This window comes from Phoenix dactylifera, chromosome 8 (genome assembly GCF_051530095.1).
Source record: "Phoenix dactylifera cultivar Ajwa chromosome 8, Ajwa_hap1_PhDact_Kaust_v1.1, whole genome shotgun sequence".
Lineage (NCBI taxonomy): Eukaryota > Viridiplantae > Streptophyta > Magnoliopsida > Arecales > Arecaceae > Phoenix > Phoenix dactylifera.
This window is the reverse complement of record NC_143197.1, coordinates 25,186,151-25,204,574: the sequence shown is the minus strand read 5'-3', so window position 1 is coordinate 25,204,574 and position 18,424 is coordinate 25,186,151. Positions and strand designations below refer to the sequence as shown.

General features: G+C 37.1%; 2 protein-coding genes across 2 annotated transcripts; one reads left to right on the top strand and one right to left on the bottom strand.

The window, feature by feature from the left end:
- Positions 1–672: 672 nt before the first annotated feature.
- Positions 673–17,195, bottom strand: LOC103706325 (uncharacterized). Its single transcript, XM_039124729.3, has 9 exons — positions 17,021–17,195; positions 15,416–16,189; positions 15,198–15,320; positions 15,048–15,114; positions 9,389–9,492; positions 9,173–9,275; positions 8,782–9,077; positions 1,391–1,696; positions 673–1,305 (listed from the first exon to the last, which is right to left on the bottom strand). The coding sequence occupies exons 2-9, from the start codon at positions 16,064–16,066 to the stop codon at positions 949–951; spliced, it is 2,007 nt and encodes a 668-aa protein (XP_038980657.3). The 5' UTR covers positions 16,067–16,189; positions 17,021–17,195; the 3' UTR covers positions 673–948.
- LOC148702774 (Alpha-L RNA-binding motif/Ribosomal protein S4 family protein) lies at positions 2,981–3,663 on the top strand. The gene is given in 2 exon segments (XM_088703204.2): positions 2,981–3,305; positions 3,308–3,663. Coding segments are annotated over 2 exon segments (537 nt in total). The 5' UTR covers positions 2,981–3,109; the 3' UTR covers positions 3,649–3,663.
- Positions 17,196–18,424: the final 1,229 nt, after the last annotated feature.

Genomic DNA, 18,424 nt, shown 5'->3' with positions numbered 1-18,424 from the left:
TATTGCAAAGGTCATCTAATAGCAACGATTTGAAATTACAATCAGATGGATCATATGATTGGGGAATGCCGAAAAGTCATGAGCTCAAACTGGTTGGGCTTTAAAAGAACAAAGCTTGCTCGCTTCCGGCTCAACTGTGCATTCGTTCAGCGGTGGGGCATCATAAAAACATATTTTATATCTACTTTTATTTTTTATAAAAAAAATATCACTCAAAAGTTATTCCAAAAAAAAAGGGGCCTTTTGCTATTTAAAAGTGGAACAAAAAAAGATTGGCATAACTCATAGAATAACTATGCTCACATACTTCACTCTTACTATTTCCGTTTTCCATAGATCCAAATCAAACGTAGTCCAAGGCTATTGAACATTCCAAGACCATGGAGTATCGAAACAATAACGATCAACATCTACATTTATATTGTATTACTTAAACAGACCCTCCAAGTGATGACCGATATAATTGCACAAGTCTGCGACCAAAAAGAAATATCTAGCTTTTTAAACTAGCCAAAGATAAATCGAATATCTTTACTGCTAGTGGCAAACTGCAAGCCAGCATGGCAAAATCAAAAGCACAATGCAGCTATTCATTCAAACAGTCAAACCTGCTAACTGTTCCCCAGCTCATGCACAGAGAAATACTCCAAACCATTCAAATGGGACATTAGCTTTCCTCCAATTACTGGTAATCAACTTTGATTCCTAATACTTGCTGAAAGAGAAATACTTTGAATGAACAAAATACAGAGACCAAATTCATGAGGCAAAACTAACACCAAATACAGAGACCAAATTCATGATGCATAAGTAACACCATTTGACCCACAATCCTCAAAAAAATTAAAAAACTAATAATATTTACTGTTTACAAGATCATTGAATACCTCTAAAGTCAAAAATATACTCGAGGACAACATAGGGGACTTGAGGCTTCAGAATGTTTCATCATTTCCTCTTCCTTCTCTTACTGTGCCTCCCATCACTTTCAGAACTTGGTTCCGACTCCGACTCAGAACCTGGTTCAGAGCCAGAGCTACTTGAACCCAACTCTTCAGAACTTTCAGATTCTTCATCTGAATCTGACACAGTTTTCTGCTGCTGCATTATGAGGCGAGGCATATTTTTCAAATATTCTCTCAAGTTCTCCGTAATGCCACCTAGTCCAATTGATGTGAAAAAATTGATGGCAAATCTTGTGTTTTTTGGGTTATCCTTGGGGAAAATAGACTCAAATGAATCTTGCATGGTCGGATCATTTAGACGTTCATTAAGCAAACGTATGCCGAGATGTTCTGACAATTCCTGCATTAAAATTACATGTTATTTTAAATTTAGAAGCGTCAATAAGATAATGAAGAAATAGAATTCCATAACACAGGATATATACCTGGAAGAGAATTTTTATAAAAATTCGAGAAGATGAAGTCGTGTCCTCCTCCGTCAAGCGGATATAAGCTAGAACATGCCAAGGGAGTGCATCAGTTCCAAGTAAGTGAGCGAAGAACTTAGCCACATTACGTAGTTTATTAGTTTCAAGTCGATGTATCATGGAATACTGTTGCACAAAGCATTTCTCAAAGTTTTCCTGGTGGACTTTATTGATCATGCAAAACCGCTGTCCTAGAAGCCCATAATAACGAAGATATGTTCTCTCTTGGCTGCAGCACTCGAGCAGCATTATGCATAATTCCATCTGTAGTGCAAACAAAAGAATAATGGATGAGTAAATAGGGGGTGCAAGTTTGATAATTCATTTCATTACTTTAAAAAACAAACAAAATATTTGTTGGAAATATAGAGGAAACAATTAAAACAAGGCATGCAAATAACAAGGCAAAAAGTATCTCTCAAAAAACAAAGTGAAAAATATAGAAACAAGCCAGACCAGACTCATAATAATAATCATTTAATATAAATCATATTTTTATAGGTTTCTATGAATTAAAAATGGGTGATCAATTTGCCTACTACAGATCCCATACTGTGTATCATGGACCGAAAATCTATAACCCTGATTTAATTGACCTATGCTTGTTTGAACAAGATCTCTACATGGTTCCTCCTCTGAATGAAATTCTATGCGGTCCATAGAGACCACATCTTCATCCATAGGGTCCCACGTGCCCAGATCAATAAAAAATTAGTCAGATCCAAATTCCTATTGACGATAACTCCATTAATGCTGGCATTTTTAATATCCTTTTCACTATCCTTGTCAGATCACCTAGGCTCCTCATCCTTTGTGACCCTTCGACAAGTCCAAACCCATACCTGTTGATGCTCCATCTAGTTACTGTGGTAGTAACTAACTCAAAGCTCAACCTTCTTAATTTATCCACCCTAGCACTGCCATGCCAACCTAAGGATTATCATCTAATGCAAACATAATGCAGGCAATGAGCCCGATAGTATAAAAAGAAACTAAAACGAAGGAGATTATAGGATGTGGAAAAATCAAGATAAATTAGCTAAACACATCTCGGAAATAAGAATGAAACTTTGTCTTGACCAACAGAAAGTTTAGCACAATTTGCGACCAGAGGAATTCCCCCTAGAGAACAACAAACGCCATAATAATTCACCGCAACTTTAAAGCATAAGGTGTTGTTGCTTGCTTTAGATTCAGTCGTGACTAATCGCACCTCAAAATGCATGCATGCAAGCCACTAGCCCAAGAAATCTGTTAATGTTACTACATGTGTTGAAAAGATGTATATGCATAGTTAGCATATAAGCCTTCTATATGTTAACCCATTTATCCATATGCTGTTCGTGCAAGTGTATAACCCTCCCAAAATATATAAAATGGCACTTGCGGCTTGCTTACACGCTCAAATATTTACTTGTCAATCTACATTATACTGTGCCATAGAATATGCAGTACATTAGAAGGTTACCAACACATTTGAGTGGGTGCATGCTCTGTACAAGGTGCATAGAAACAGGTACTGGTTCAGATCTACCTGTGTCACAGGGATTCACAGCAACATACTATGATAATTATTACAGCATAAAAAATACTCTACTAAACAAAATTTACAGTTATGGATTGTTTTCACATCCCATAATTATATTTTAATTTCACATAAAGCATTAACTACTTATCATGGTTTACAATAACGGTGTTCTAACTGATAACTGTTTCGGCCAACCCTCTACTCATTTGAAAGTTTCCCACGGTGATCTAATATCTTTTCAAGAAAATTACGCGAGAACCCGCGGTGAAGAAATAAGGAGATCTTTCTATATCGACATATCAGTTGGAAAAATCATAGGCAAATTCCTGCCGGTCAGAATGTGGAGAAAACCAAAATAGAATGGTTCCGCCTACTCAAAACTCAGAGGGGGTGCCGCCTACTACTAAAATCCCGGTTTTTGCAAGAGTTGCGTTCTTCTATGCAAGAAGAAGACTTAGAAAGAACAAAGAAGTTTGGATCTGAAAAAGTATGCTTAGGCAGTTCCTTTGCTAAGCACAACATAATGAAGAGGAATTTGTTTCATTTCAAATACTTCTTCTTATTGAAGAGAAGGAACGAGAAAAACCGAAATCTTCCTACTCTAACAATAAGTCCTTTTGTTTACAAGGCTTCTTTATATAGTAATTCGACCTATTGCTCCGGATCCCCGTTTACTTCATTGAGGTAAATATCATAGAAAAATATAATTTCTGTTAGTTTCTGTTATTTCTTGTTCTAATACAAATAACGACTGTTATTTTCACTTGTACCTTCTTTTAAATATATATATATATATTCAACACTTAAACCTTTTGCCTTAAAATTGCTGACCCCACCTCCCCAAAAAAAAGGTGATTGTACAGTCCCCAAAAAAAATAATACCATTCTATCTGATGAAAAGTGAAGGGAAGGATAACACCCATGGAATGCCGTACCGGCCGGTACGTACCGGTCCGGTCCTAGACCGGTACCGGAACCACTAAAAAACCGGTATTTTCCGATTTTTTAGCCGAACCGGCCGGTACGGGTGCGTACCGGCCGGTTCGGACCGGTACGATTTTTTTTTTTTAGAACCACAGCGCCTCGCGCTGTGGTTTTTGAAACCACCGATACCGGCCGGTACGTACCAGTCCGGCCGGCCACCGGTACGCCGACCGGTATCGGTACGGTGGACCTTGCAACACCACTATTTTTCCTATTATTTCCCATTATGATACCATTATATAAGCCATTATTTCAGTGATTATTTTAATATTAAAATTTGAAAGTTGCTTTTCGAGACAAATAACGACCGTAATAACTATTATAACGGTCAATAACAGTTTCGGTGGTGGTCCGTTATATATGGGATAACACATTATTTAAAACCTTGCTATTAATTTCTGCTTACAGGTGCTGGTGCTGATAGTCAAGATTAATAAGTTTTCACAGTGAAAATTCTTGTCTCTGTTTTAGTCTCTGAGATTGTTTTATCCTATGTTACATTAGTTTCTTCAACTGATTTCTTTACATAATTGTGATATACAAGTCCATGATGCGTTTCTCAGGAAAAGAATGCATGTTTCATCTGACTTAAAACACTACAGAGAAGAGTTAAGGTTCTAGTCTGAATATCCAAAAGGTTTACTCTTCCTGTAAGAGGGAAAATAGAAGTAGCACAAGAAATGCCCGCGCCGGGGGGGGGGGGGGGGGGAGCAACACCAAGAGAAATGCAATGATCAAAGATAAGCTTCCACCCTCAAGTTTATAGTCTTCATCAATATCTCTACAACTTTAAAGAAAATGTTTTCTTGTCCTATGAGGCAGTTACTGTTGTTCTGACTTCTTTAAAGGTGGCAGACTCAGTAAATCTTCCCTTCATAATCTCAGACATCCTTCTATAAAATTTGCTGCCTCTTATATTTATATCTACACTACAGAAGCCCTGCCACCTTTTGCCTGTCCCACTTGGATAAATTGTACTTCCTTATTACACTGTTAGAATGTTCAAATGGGAAAAGACAAAAACAACTGTTAGAAGCGGCTTCTGCTCGGTTCATACCACTTGGACATCATATGTTTGTGGTGCTTTTATATATTTTACTCTAATGCGAACTGATGCGAAAAGACAAGCAATCCCAGCAGTCAAGGCTATTTCTGAAACTTTTTCCTTCCAATAACAAAAAAAAGGGTGGTCAGTCATGTTCCTCAAATAAGAATGTTATCTACAATGAAAAACAAAGGCAAGATCCCACTAAGATTATGGTGTTACATTTCATTACACAAAATCATATCTCCTGGTTGTTTGGTTGGGTCAACGGAAGTAGGTTATCTTAGTGGTACTCTAGTATATTAAAAAAAACTTAGCGCTACTCAATTTCTATATAACATTAAGATGGGGTTAACGTTTACTATCGCATGTCCTTAGCCAAGCTTCTTCATCTGGCTTGCAAACAAGAAGCATCATCAAACTTTTCTTCTTCATCTTAAATAAATGCTTGTCATGATTTTAGCTAACGGTCCAATTTCTATATTATATGTGATCATCCAAACAAGTGCGTTAGTTTCAGTTATGACAAAAAGGAAAAAATAAAACCCTTAGTGCTTTCTAACTTCGAACAAAACTATCTTTATTCTACCAAAAATAACACTTTGTAAGATCTCAACCATCTAGAGTTAGGGCTACAAAGTAGTTTGGTTAGACTAAAATTTTGGCACAATTTCAGCTTAATCAAAATTTGGATTAAGAATTAACTCAAACTAACCTTGATCTACTTCTATCTTAGGTTGGAATCAATAGAGAGATAAGTGTTGCAAGCCTTCTGCTGGCCAAACACTTCTAGAAAACAGGAACGCCGAATAGTTATTCCAAGGCTAGAATAATTTATTCATTGGATAAAGCCCTCATTATTCTTTCCTCTGTTTTTGCAATAATAGGATTAACGCGAGAGTTCATGTAGTGCCATGTGGCCCATATGAAGTAGTCCTAAATTATTTTTTTGGTAAAATTCAGACACATCTAAGGATTATGTTCTGACATTTATCAACTTAGCATTAATGAGTATAGCTCATTATGAAGCATATCTATCCACAATTTCACACGCTACAGTATGCAGTACAGCTTTCTCATATAAAACATAAAATTGATAAGTTCTAGAGGCAAACTATCTGAGAATATATTTTCATTAAGATTTGTTATACTTAATCATAACATGTTGTAGCACACATTCTTATGCATGTTTATTGAATGAATATTAAATTTAACAACGAAATTCAAATAATGTGGTTAAAAGAATTTCAATCTAATAATCTCTTTTTTCTTCTAAAAGACCTAGGGACACATCTGACGTTTGAATATGGAACCACTTCCCAATAAAAGAGAGGAATATCCATTGGGTTACAGCTTAAAAATGTTTGCATGATAATCAAATGATTTAAAACTGCTAAATTTTCGTCCTTTTAATTCTACATTTTCACCTGCAACTTTTAACCCGACAAGTGTGGGTGCAATAGGTTAAGCATGCCTAAATCCAGTAATGAACTAAATCCATCTCTATCAATTTATTCAAAAAAATCAATCTAGAATTAAATAGTACATCTAATTCACGAATTAAACATGGATCTTGGAATAAGCGTATAAATGCTCAATCATATTTTACATGGGAATAAATAATAGCAACCCACTTATATGTTGATCCTGCTAACTTGATTTTGAACTCTATTTAGTTATGAATAGCAAGAATGGATAAATTTGATGCTCTTTATCACTTACATAAGCTAGAAAGAATTTTTTGTTTCTTTCCTACTTCGGTTGGGGGCACTTGGAGAGGAGGTTGTATGGTTTTAAGAAGCTGCAGATTATTTGGGCTCCATGAGTTTAATGAGTGTGAATTGCTATTTATGATTATAAACACAGGTATTGCAAGAGCCATTAGATAAAATTTCATATAACATCTTAACCAAGGTTTCTACAATGCTGACATGTTCTAACAACACCCCAAAACCATTCCATGTACTCATGACTTTTGCAAACTGTATTATATGGATATTTTCATACCTTTTTTCCTTTTAAGAATACAGATGTTCTAAATTTGAGGGATTTGTTGGGTCAAATTAAAATTTTTGATTATGCACACATGAGTATTACAAGGAATGTTACATAATGCTCAATACAACACCTTAAGTAAGGTTCTAACAAATACTGATATGATCCAATAACAGTCCCCATTCCAATAGTTTTTTCTCCTTATAATAGAAATAACAGTTGTTATTTGCTCATTTAAATTAGATTTTTGGGAATAAAAAATTGGCTCTTATATCAGCTGTTGTTAGCTGTTATATCAAGAAATAACATACAATGATGATAAAATAATATGTTTTTTAATTATGTCGTTATTCACAGAATAAGTAGATAATTTGGCATGAGAATTTATATATTAAATATTATTCTAAGCAGATGAAATTGAAAATATCAAATGTTATGAACAGGAAACAACTAAGTGATGAGGCAAGGTTTCAATTCTTTATTGTAGCTATTAACTAAAACATAATCTTCATAGGCCTCAAAAAAAAAAAAGCATGTTTGTTCTTCCCTTTTTTAAGGTGTAACTAAATTAAGCTCTCTTTTTTATCCTTTCTAAATTTTAATAAAATGCCTTTGACACATGTAGAGATGGGTTGCCATCTTTGGCTCCTGACTTCATAGAAGAATATATTTGTCATAAATAACATTATCACAGATCTTTCTCTTGGTTTATCAATTAATTTTATTATTAATTTTTATTTTATTCTTATTACGACTATTATTATTATTACTATGGTGTTGCATTGAATTTTTCTTACGAAAATCAATTAATACTATGCACAGATTTTTTTTGAGAGTAAAATATTTGATAGGGGTATTTTTGGAGAAAAGGCACCTATGAGTTTTAATTTAATTAATCTGCAAAAAATTCAAATACTATAATTCATTTCAAAGAGAATCTATAATTTATGATGCATTTTCTGAATCAAACAATGGTTTGCAAGTATCGAGTTTGCCTATTAATTTTCATACATGTATCCAATATGATCAAAAATGCAGCAGAAAGGCATCCTGACCATATCTTTATAGAAACAGTTGGCTTGGCAAATCGGCATAATAAAAGGATTAGATAACATCACAGTATGCTACTTTAAAGTAAGTTTAACATAGTCAAATTTGACTTAAATGGCATTATCACATAAATAATTCCTTCCCTTCAACAAGTGTTCTAATTTTTGCAGAATTCATGTTTTTTCCCTTCATCAGCTATCAAAATCATTAAAATTGTCCCATATATCCCCTCATAAATGATTATATCTTATCATGTTCCAACTATTTTTAACAATTACGAGTCAACAGTTTCAAACTTCATTATCAACACTGAAACAAGCAAGCACATTCTCCAAAATTGGGATGCACGGTTTATTGGCAATCCAAATTCCAATATATGTGTACAGGATACAAGATAAAATGTACCGGAAATCAGACGGCATTGGAAACATTCAGCTATTTTACAATAGATATTAATAGACAATACTACAAAACATCGAAGCAGCCATCATTTTAATAGAAGATGAGAAACATAAAATGATTTGAAGCCACTGACAGGACAGTATAAAATTCAAAATATCCATCTATATTAAGCCTACAGCAATTAAATTAGTCATTCTTTTCTCAGAAATCATATAATGAAGTCATATAATGCAGCCAATAAAAACATGATCACCTTTGACAAGCTTTAGAAGTTACAAAAATAACTAATCTACTAGCAGTCAATATAAACTAATGCAAGTGAAGAGTAAGGATTTTATTACTTACCTCTTGACCAGGCTCAAGTTTGATTTTTAACAGCTTATGACCAGCCTCCTCAAAATCAACACTTGACATGATTGTGAGATAAATAGTTCTCCGTAAATTAACAAGATTTGTCTCCGTCTCATCTTTTATTTCCATTTCCTCTGCTTCCTCCTCTTCAGATTCTTCTTCGTCTTCATCATCTGAGGCTACATCAGACCCTTCTTCATCTTCAGAAGACTCCATCCCAAGGACACTCTTCTTAATATTTTCATAAGCCTTCTCATCATCCAGAAATTTTGGATTTGGCTTAAAAACATCTGCCAATTAAACAAAAGAGTAACAAACTTGCAATATATTAGCCTATGTGGCAAATCACCACAACATAAAAGAAAATTTATAATTAATAGAATACCAAGATTTGTCTCTGGATCTATTTCATCTTCCAGGGATATTTCATGGGTAAATTGATCTTCTTGCTCCACAAGATCCAATTCTGGGCGGATAGCTGGAAATCCCTGAATATCGATGTGAAACCATATAAAATGATTGAGTGAACCATACACTTTGACTTAAATAATATAGAGACATGCATAATTCAAGACAATACCTACAGAAAGTTCAACCATACCTGAAATTTGGCTTTCCTTATTGCAAAAAGGCCTTCAATCAAGAATTGAACTCGTTTATCTATCTCTCCTTCATGAAGTATTCCCCTAAAACGTTCAAAAATACCTGCAAAGATTGAGAAATATAAAAGTTAACCATGAGAATGTAGATGTGTTGCTTGCAATACCTTTGGTATCCAATGCAACAACAAAGAATGCTCATCAAATGGCAACAGTATGGACTATGGAACTTTTGAACAGTACAGTTAAGTGCAATTGTGTGTTGCAGATGCTAACGAATAGGGATGCATACCTCAGATACAGATAATTACAAAACTAAACATAGGTAGCATTGTGCAGTCCGAGGACTCAAAGGTGCTGCTCTAAAATCTGAACTGCTATTTATATCCTCCTAAACACAACATAGATTATTCTTTACGGCAAAGTGAACCCTTGACAAAATTATACATATCAACCTAGATATGCCCAAAAAACTATGCATTTACATATGTCAGCAGAATATGAGGCAAAAAATGGTTGCCGAACTATAGAATGTTGGATCAAACAATTCATATTTGTAAGGATACCACAATGATAACTTCCACAACAAGACATTCACTTATTTGCACCATTCTTATATAAAATACTGAATGGAAAAGGAAAATCACCTATAATGAGTTAAAAATATCGGATGGAAGAGCAAAAACACCAATTATAAGTTGTCTAGTTGTGCAAAATCAATCAACTACCCAGCGTATGCCGAACCGGCCCGTACGGGCCGGTACAAACCGGTCCGGCCAGCTACCGGTACGGCGGAGCCGTGGAAACCGGTACAGGCCGGTTCCTTGCCGGAGACGAAGAAGACGAGGAGAAAAAGAGGAAGCGCGGGGAAGAGAGGGAGGGAGCCCACCTTCGGCCGCCATTGGAGAGCCGCGGAGGGGCGTCGGAGGCCGATGGGGGGCGGCGGAGGCCGGCGGGGGGCGGCGGAGCCCGCGGGGGCGCTGCGGAGGCCGCGGCCGCGTCACTGTTTCAAAAGAGACAGGGGACGCGGCCGCGTTTTTTAATTTGGGGATTTTAAGTGAAGTCGGTTTCGAAAGAAACAGGGGACGCGGCCTCCGCAGCGCCCCCGCGGGCTCCGCCGCCCCCCGCCGGCCTCCGCCGCCCCCCACCGGCCTCCGACGCCCCTCCGCGGCTCTCCGATGGCGGCCGAAGGTGGGCTCCCTCCCTCTCTTCCCCGCGCTCTCTCTGGTTCTCTTCTTCTTCCCCGGTTCCGGCGGGGAAGAGCTTCCCGGTTCGTACCGCCCGGAGCACGGTACGAACCGGCCCGTACCGGTCCGGTAGGCAACCGGTACGCCTACCGGACCCGGTACGGTGGACCTTGCAACTACCCGTAAAAGGTTTAACTAAGCTCCATATATATACTGAAGACAAATTTCAGCAACTAATAGAGACAACCATTAGTTATACCTGGATGTCTTGTTATAAATATCAGACAAGTATATGACATGCCAGCAATTTTTTTCCAGTCACACAAGACTTCCTCCCCTTAAGAAGTGGTTCACATAGCTTAATACATAGGTTAACATGGGTTAGGCTGCACCAGCAAAAACTAGATCCACTAAGCCACTTATATCAGTAAAACCAGACAATGGAGCTAACAGCTGATTTTATACTTGAATCAAGTCTCTAGCACCTGAAAAGTAAATGCTTGCATCTAAACCTCAGTATGTGGAGCTCAAGTATCTACCAAATAGGATAATACTCTAAATCTTCAGATAAGAACTTCTAGACATGACATTACTTAACATATTGCATTAATAGTTACATAGTGAGGTGTCATTTAGTGTAGTAGAAAAAGGGTTGGGATCAAACTAAGAAAAAAATTGTAACCATATTGAGAACAAAGTTGATCAAATTAAATCCCCCAAGGTCAAATCTTGTTGTCTGCTGTTTTCTGGTCAAGATTTGGTCACGCTCATGGCAGAGCAATAATAATTGTAGAGATGGTTCATGCTGAATACTTGAATGTATAAATTCCAAGTTCCTACCAAAGTGCTGGTAGCGTGGTCAAGCTGTTATCCATTTGTGCTAATGCTAAGTGTTGGACCAGATCCCACAAAACCAAGAACAAAATGGGTGGTCTGCTACATGGCAAACATGTATGATACTCCAACCTTGAATAAAATATACATAAGGAAGTCCTACCCAATATACATAGAAACATTATTTAACCATAAGATCAACCATCAGATGGAGGATTTGGAAATCCTGGTTGGGTATGCATTGTAGTTAACTATAGCATACCCTAGCTAGGGCCTTTGCCATGACATGAATGGTTTAGGAATACATCGTACAGAAAAAATGGAAATGACAAATGCTTATTTGGATTGAAAGTGAGGGGAAAAAACTGGGCAACATAAGCATAATAATCCAAAAATATAGCAAAAGGAAACCCATTTATCATCTTGCAGAGACCTAACAAGGAAATAAGTGGAAACAAACATAGAGAACATATTGGCTTATTTGTCATTGCAAACATGAATGGAATAGAAGAAAATATTAGAGGTTGATTACAAAAACAGAAGACCTAGATAAGATAAGAAAATGAATGTGGACTCCATATGGCCATATGTACAAATACAGCATCTATAGTAAAAATGAAGGGTTAAGCACACTACATGATTTAGACTATACCTATACAGCAGAATACATTTATAAGAAAACCGAATTACGGTGATCTCATTGCCAAAAAGAACTTCCTTCCACATAACTGAGCATTTCCACAAACAGTGCAATGTTTTTGCAGCTTGATCTAGCATGCAACATGAGGGTGAGCTTTGGTGCAACAATACAATCGCTCCCTTGTGACCCGAGTGTCATGGGATCAAAACACGGAAATAGTATTCCGCACTTGGAGGTAAGATTGTGTACATCTAACCCTCCACAGACCCAACAGTGGTGAGAACCTCATGCATCGGTCTGCCCTTTTTATATGAACATGCAACATCAACTCTTTTGGACTGCAATGGTAAAAGCTGTTATACTAAGTGATGCAAGGATGGCAAGGAGAGTAAAGCAATGAAGAGATAAGAGGAAATAACCACCAGTACATATTCTAGTGGTATTGAATGTCAACAAAAACTTATTTAGGCAATGGTTTGACAATAGAGATCAATATCCTAACTTAAAACTTTATCCCAAATATATATATCAAAGTATGACTACTTTATGGATCTGAATTGAAGATTAAATACCACAATCATAACCATCCAACCTTCTTCCCAACTATTTGGGATCAGCTTTACGGACCTTCGCTAAGTATTGCTATTTAGGACTACCTATGATGTTATTCTTAGCTACTCCATATCCTTCTTCATAACCTCCATCTAGGTTACCTCGGATCTTTCCCTCACAACCTTCCACACAAAAATTAAAATACCTCTTCTTACTAGAGCCTCCTTAGATCTTCATTATGCACATCCAAGCCATCTCAAATGATTTTCCATCACTTTGTCCTTAATACATAGCAACTTCTCCAACCCTTTTATACATTAATTTCTTAATCTATCCTTTTTAGTTTTACCAAAGATCTAACTTAGCATTCTCATCTCTATCGCACTACTTATGAACTATCATTATTACCCAACATTGCAAGTTATACAGCATTACAGGCCTTGTCGTTGTTCCATGGATTTTTCCCTTAAATTTCCAAGGCATGTGTCAATCACATAATACTCCATATACACCTCTTCATACAACCAGCTCTAATTCTATTACCTATATCTATTCGTATCTCCCCATTAATTTGTATAATAGATGTTAATCATGGAACCAATTACTTGGTGATATCTCTTAATCCATCAATCTCGATTGTAATTTCACCTTCATTTCCATTCACCCCAAATTTACATTCCATATACATTGTCTTTGTTCTATTGATTTGTAATACTCTATCCTCTAAAGCTCCATTCCATAAGCCCAATTTAGTATTTAACCTAGTTCTTTTTTCATTAATCAACATTGTATTCTCAACATCATAATACATTTTGTTTATTAGTAGTAGGTTCAACCATAATTAGTGCAAAAAAAGTATAAGCTTAGTATTGATCCTTGGTATAAGCCTATTGTGATTGGAAACACACTTGTACCACAACAATTCCTAACAATTTTCGATGCTACAGCATATATACTCTCAATTAATATGCCATTTATGTAAAATATTGCTTCTTAAACCCCACCAAATTACTTTTCTTGGTACTCTATTATAAGCTTTCTTTGAGTTAATAGGCACCACATATAAAGTTCTTCCTTTTCTCAATATTTTTTCCATCAACTGCCTAAGTAAAAAAGCTACTCCGCTGTTGACTTTTCAAGCATAAACCCAAATTGATTGTCTGAAATTGTTGTTTTCTTTCTTAATCCTTGTTCAATTACCCTTCTCCACAATTTCATAGAGGGACTCATAACGTTAGAGGTGGCCCTAAATTGGAATTCTCGATAAATGAGGATCCATAAAACCGATTCCAAATAGCTAAAAAAGGACAAGTTGTTAAGGTTATGATTATGGTACTCCTAAGATTAGTTCCTCAATTATTAGAAAAATTTTGTGCATCACTTTTACTTATGACAGACTTCTCCTCCAATCATTTGGAGTTTTCTTGTTTTTCAGAAACTTGTTAAATAAGCTAATAAACCAAGTTAACCCAATATTTCCTATGATTTTCCCAATCTCTATAGGTATTTCATCTAGGTCTTATTGTCTTAGCATTTGGCATTCTTTTCAGCTATCTCCACTACTATCTTATGGATTATACATATAGAATGTCGCCTCCTCCCTAACTGCACTTCTTCGATAAAAATTTCTGCAGTAGAATCCCATTTAAATTCTTTTAGAAATAATGACTCCAATTTTTTTTTTAGGTTTCTCACTTTTCACTATCCTCACTCATAATCCATCTACTTCAATCAGTATCTTTAGATTTCCTTTCTCTAACTTTAGATATTTTATAAATTTCATACTCACCTTATTTTGAACCTAAACTATCATATAGATTATCGTACACCACATAGTTAGCTTTATTTACAAGCCTTTTTGCATCTTTTTAACAAATTTCACTCCTAATAAAATTTAACAATTGCATGAATCTTGTTGCCCTCAAAGAGAGTTTTGTATCAAACTGCAATATTTGGAAACTTCCTACAGCCATGCTTGACAATTTAGCAATCCAAAGCTCCCAGTACAGTACAATAAGGATTATTCAACTGGCTTGAAATTTCACTTCCTCGGTAACTCTTTAAAAAACCAGAATTTGCAGTTTGCAGCTATAGAAAAGCTCTTTTTAAATCAAGCTTTAGGAAGCTAGGAACATAAACAAGAACAACATATAAGACCAGGTTTTTTTATTTGTAAAAGTAGATGTTCGTCGCATATATTTTAAACTTGGATCGCTATTTAGATAATACCTATCTACATCCTCCCTTAACATAAAAATATATGTATATGTGTGTGTGAATGCATGCACGTATAAGCACATCTTTGTAGGTGGTCAACAACAGCTAAACAATCAACTTCCACAAATGAAACAAACCATAGAGCACAATCAAATTATCAAGCTAAAATGCCCCAAGCATACATCAGCTAAATAAAATTACAATTTGCACTAAAAACTAAATCCAACTCACCATGGAGACCTTGAGGGGAGAAATCTTGAAGCAATGCTCCACATTCTTTAACAAAACCTACAGCCACCTGCACAAGAATAGAAGATGTACACATAAGGATGGTTCGACTAAACTTAGCATGATGAAAACACTTATAAAAGAAAACTTTACCTCTACACTATCATCAGTGGGGTTTTCCAGCAACACTGTTAGAAGCTCTAATGCAATAATCTCATGGGCTACTTGTTGATTCACAAGATGAGCTATAAATTTTGTTGCAGCAAGTAATTGAGGCTGACATAGAAAATATTCACCAAATATATTAGTACATCATCCTTTCCTAATCAAAAGACAACGGCAACTGAAAGGTGAGGAACACAAATGCAAACCTTGTCATTCCGTTTATATGCCCTTTTGAGTTGTAACACGATTCTTTTCAATAGAAGCAAACCCACTTCTGGGAACTTGGTATTCACAACAGCAACTAATGCAGCAAATACATCTGTAAATCCAGGTGACGCCATCTGTGATTTCATACATGACCGGCAGAACAGGCCCCGCCCGCGGATTAGGTTTTCTGAGAAAAGCTCGGGGATTATATTCTTGATGTTGGTGGCATTGACTTTGTTCACGAGTCCATTAATGCTCTTCCGAAGAGCATCCCAGCTGAGTCGCTGGTAGGCCTCGCTGCTCTTGTCCTGTACCTCCCGCATCATCTGTGCCATCCTGAACGGAGGGATGTATACACCACCAGTCCTTCCCGCATTGGAATCAGGCATCGGTGGTGGCGGTGGCAGCTCGTTTTCGACTTTCTTGGTTTCTTCCTCTCCTGGATGGCTTTCTTCCATATCTCTATCTCTATGTCTTCTATGCCGTGCTCCGCGGTCATCATCTGTGTTCTTCTCTCGCCTTCGAGGGCTTCTATCATCATCCGAGTGCTGCTTCCTGCGATCCCGCTCTCTGTCTCTCTTTTTGTCTCGCCGGCGAAGGCTATTGTCCCTCTCTCGAGCCCTAACATCTCTACCATCCTCGCCGTCCATCCAGCTTGTTCGAGGCTCAGGAACTCGCCTCTCTCGGTATTTTATAAGGGGCGCTTGGTAACCCCAACAGAATCATCACCGGTGATAACTAAGGTGATTTGATCCCAAGTGACCTAAGATTAACTGATAAAGGAAGGTTTTATATAAATATTCGATAAAATAATAGATATGATTTAACTCATATGATTTTGATGAGTTTACATGATTAAGTCATGATCAGCAACAGAGTTAGCTTTCTCATATCGTAGCTTTATAAAAATAGACAAAATTAAATAGACTACTTAATATAATATTAGTTGGCAATAATAATTGTCCGAAAACACAAGAAGTGCATGAATTCATTTTTTTATAATTAGTACAATAATATAAATAAAATTATGAACAACTCAATCTTTCTAAGTTATGCTTGTTTATAAAGAAACAATATTTAGAGGCATTATCTATTTAGCATATGATATGTGATAACCGCCCCACTCCCAAGAGAAACGGAGGGGGGCCATTACACCATCGTGCAGGCGTTTGTAACGCCTGATGGTGGGCGGTTACAACCGTCCGCCTTCCCCAGCAATCGGAGGCTACAAGAAGCCCCGATCGGTGGAGAATTTCAACATCCTCTTCCCTCTTCTCCATTGTCTCTCTCTCACAAACCTTCACGGTTGGCAGGATCCGGTGTTAGGCCCACGCCGCCGGAGAAGAGGGCCGCGTCGCCGGAGTAGGAGACGAATGCATGTGGCCGCGAGCTACGTCGGCTACAAGCCGCGGCGGCATGGGAGGCCGCAAGCCGCGGCGGCATGGGAGGCCACAAGCCGCGGGGCCGCAGGGTCGGCCGGTGCCGCGGACCGGCCGGGGAGCGCCACCGGCTGCGGCTAGGGCCCTCCCCGAGTACGATCTTCCCTTCACGGGAGAAGGAAGGGGGAGGAGGGCAAAAAAAAAAAAAAAGGCTTAAGGACTTACCTGGGAGCCGCCGGCCGGCCTAGGGGGGGTGCTGCTCGGCCTCTCCCAAGCCCTCCTCCTTTTCTTCCGTCGCGAGAGAAGAGGAGGAGAAGAAATGAAGGAGGGAGAAGAAGGTTCGGGAAGGAAGAAGGAAGAAAAGAAAAAGAAGAAAAGAAGAAAAAAAAGAAAAGAAAAGAAAAGAAAAGAAAAGAAAACAAAAAAAAATCCCTAACGGGTCCGACCTAACAGGTCGGATCTGAGTTCGGGTCCGAACCTGTTAGGCCCAAATAAAAAAAAAAAAAAATGGGTTTAGCTAAATTTGTCTAAACTCGATCCCAATCAGAATGGGCTAAGTCCGAACGAACCCAAACTATAAATTGGGTTAAATCCGAACCAAATTAAGCCCAATTGAGTTGGTCTGAACCCAATTAAGCTGAGTTAGTCTCGGCAGACCCAAATTGAATATGAAATAAGACCAATTCAAAACTAGTTTAAATAAATTGAGACCAAATTGACTTCAGGCTGACCCTGACTCAAGCCTAAATCAGCCACATTGACCCTGGACCAAAATTAAATCTAACTGGACTTGAAATTGAGCCCAATAACCTAATCAGAAGACCAAATTGACCCGAAAGGGCTAGACCCAATTAAGAACCGAGCCCAATTCTTTAATTAAAGACCCAATTGACCTACATGAACCCAATCTGGTTCTAAATCGAGGCTAAGGGCTCTAAATTAGGTAAATTGGACTTGAGATCCAAGCAAGTAAATTCATGTTATGATAAATTAGAAAATTATGAAATAAATAGAGAATAATGTGACCCTTATGTTATTTATTTAGGTAATTAAGGATTTGTCACCCGGACGTAAAAAAAATTGGAAAGCATATTGCTGTAAGTAACCTTGGCACTGATCTTAAAGTTTTTAAATTACTGTTTATTCATCATTATGAAAATGTATTGCTTATGATATATTTTCCTCAAAATTAGGATCAAGTATATGATTGCATGTGATACATGAATTTGATTAAAGAGCATCCTTCATGAATATTTGATGATGTATGAATTATGAAATTATGATTATGTTAGACTGTATGAAAAATGATATTTGAGGCATGTTTATGCATTTTAAATTATATAATGCCATTTATCATTTTCCAACCTATTTATGATGATTATGATTTATGAAAGAAAAAAAATATGATTTATGAACTCTCAGATAGCTATGACCACCTCTAGAAATAGAGGCCAGTCGACACCCTAGAGCTAGCATCCAAAGAATAACAGGCTCTCTGCCAACGGGTTAAAGTTGGTAACGAATAACAGAATTAGTCGACTAAGATTAACAGGCCCTGTCACGGGATTATAGTGACCATAGCAGCACATCCGTCTGAGAGTATGTTTTATAAAGTATGGATAAATGGCA

What these genes read in the sequence shown, in the direction of transcription:
- LOC103706325 (XM_039124729.3), bottom strand. Translation starts at nt 16,066, where the DNA reads ATGGACGGCGAGGATGGTAGAGATGTTAGGGCTCGAGAGAGGGACAAT. An exon ending in CATATAAACGGAATGACAAG is followed by an intron (nt 15,321 to 15,415) that starts GTTTGCATTTGT and finishes TTTCTATGTCAG; the next exon opens with CCTCAATTACTTGCTGCAAC. An exon ending in CCACTGATGATAGTGTAGAG is followed by an intron (nt 15,115 to 15,197) that starts GTAAAGTTTTCT and finishes ATTCTTGTGCAG; the next exon opens with GTGGCTGTAGGTTTTGTTAA.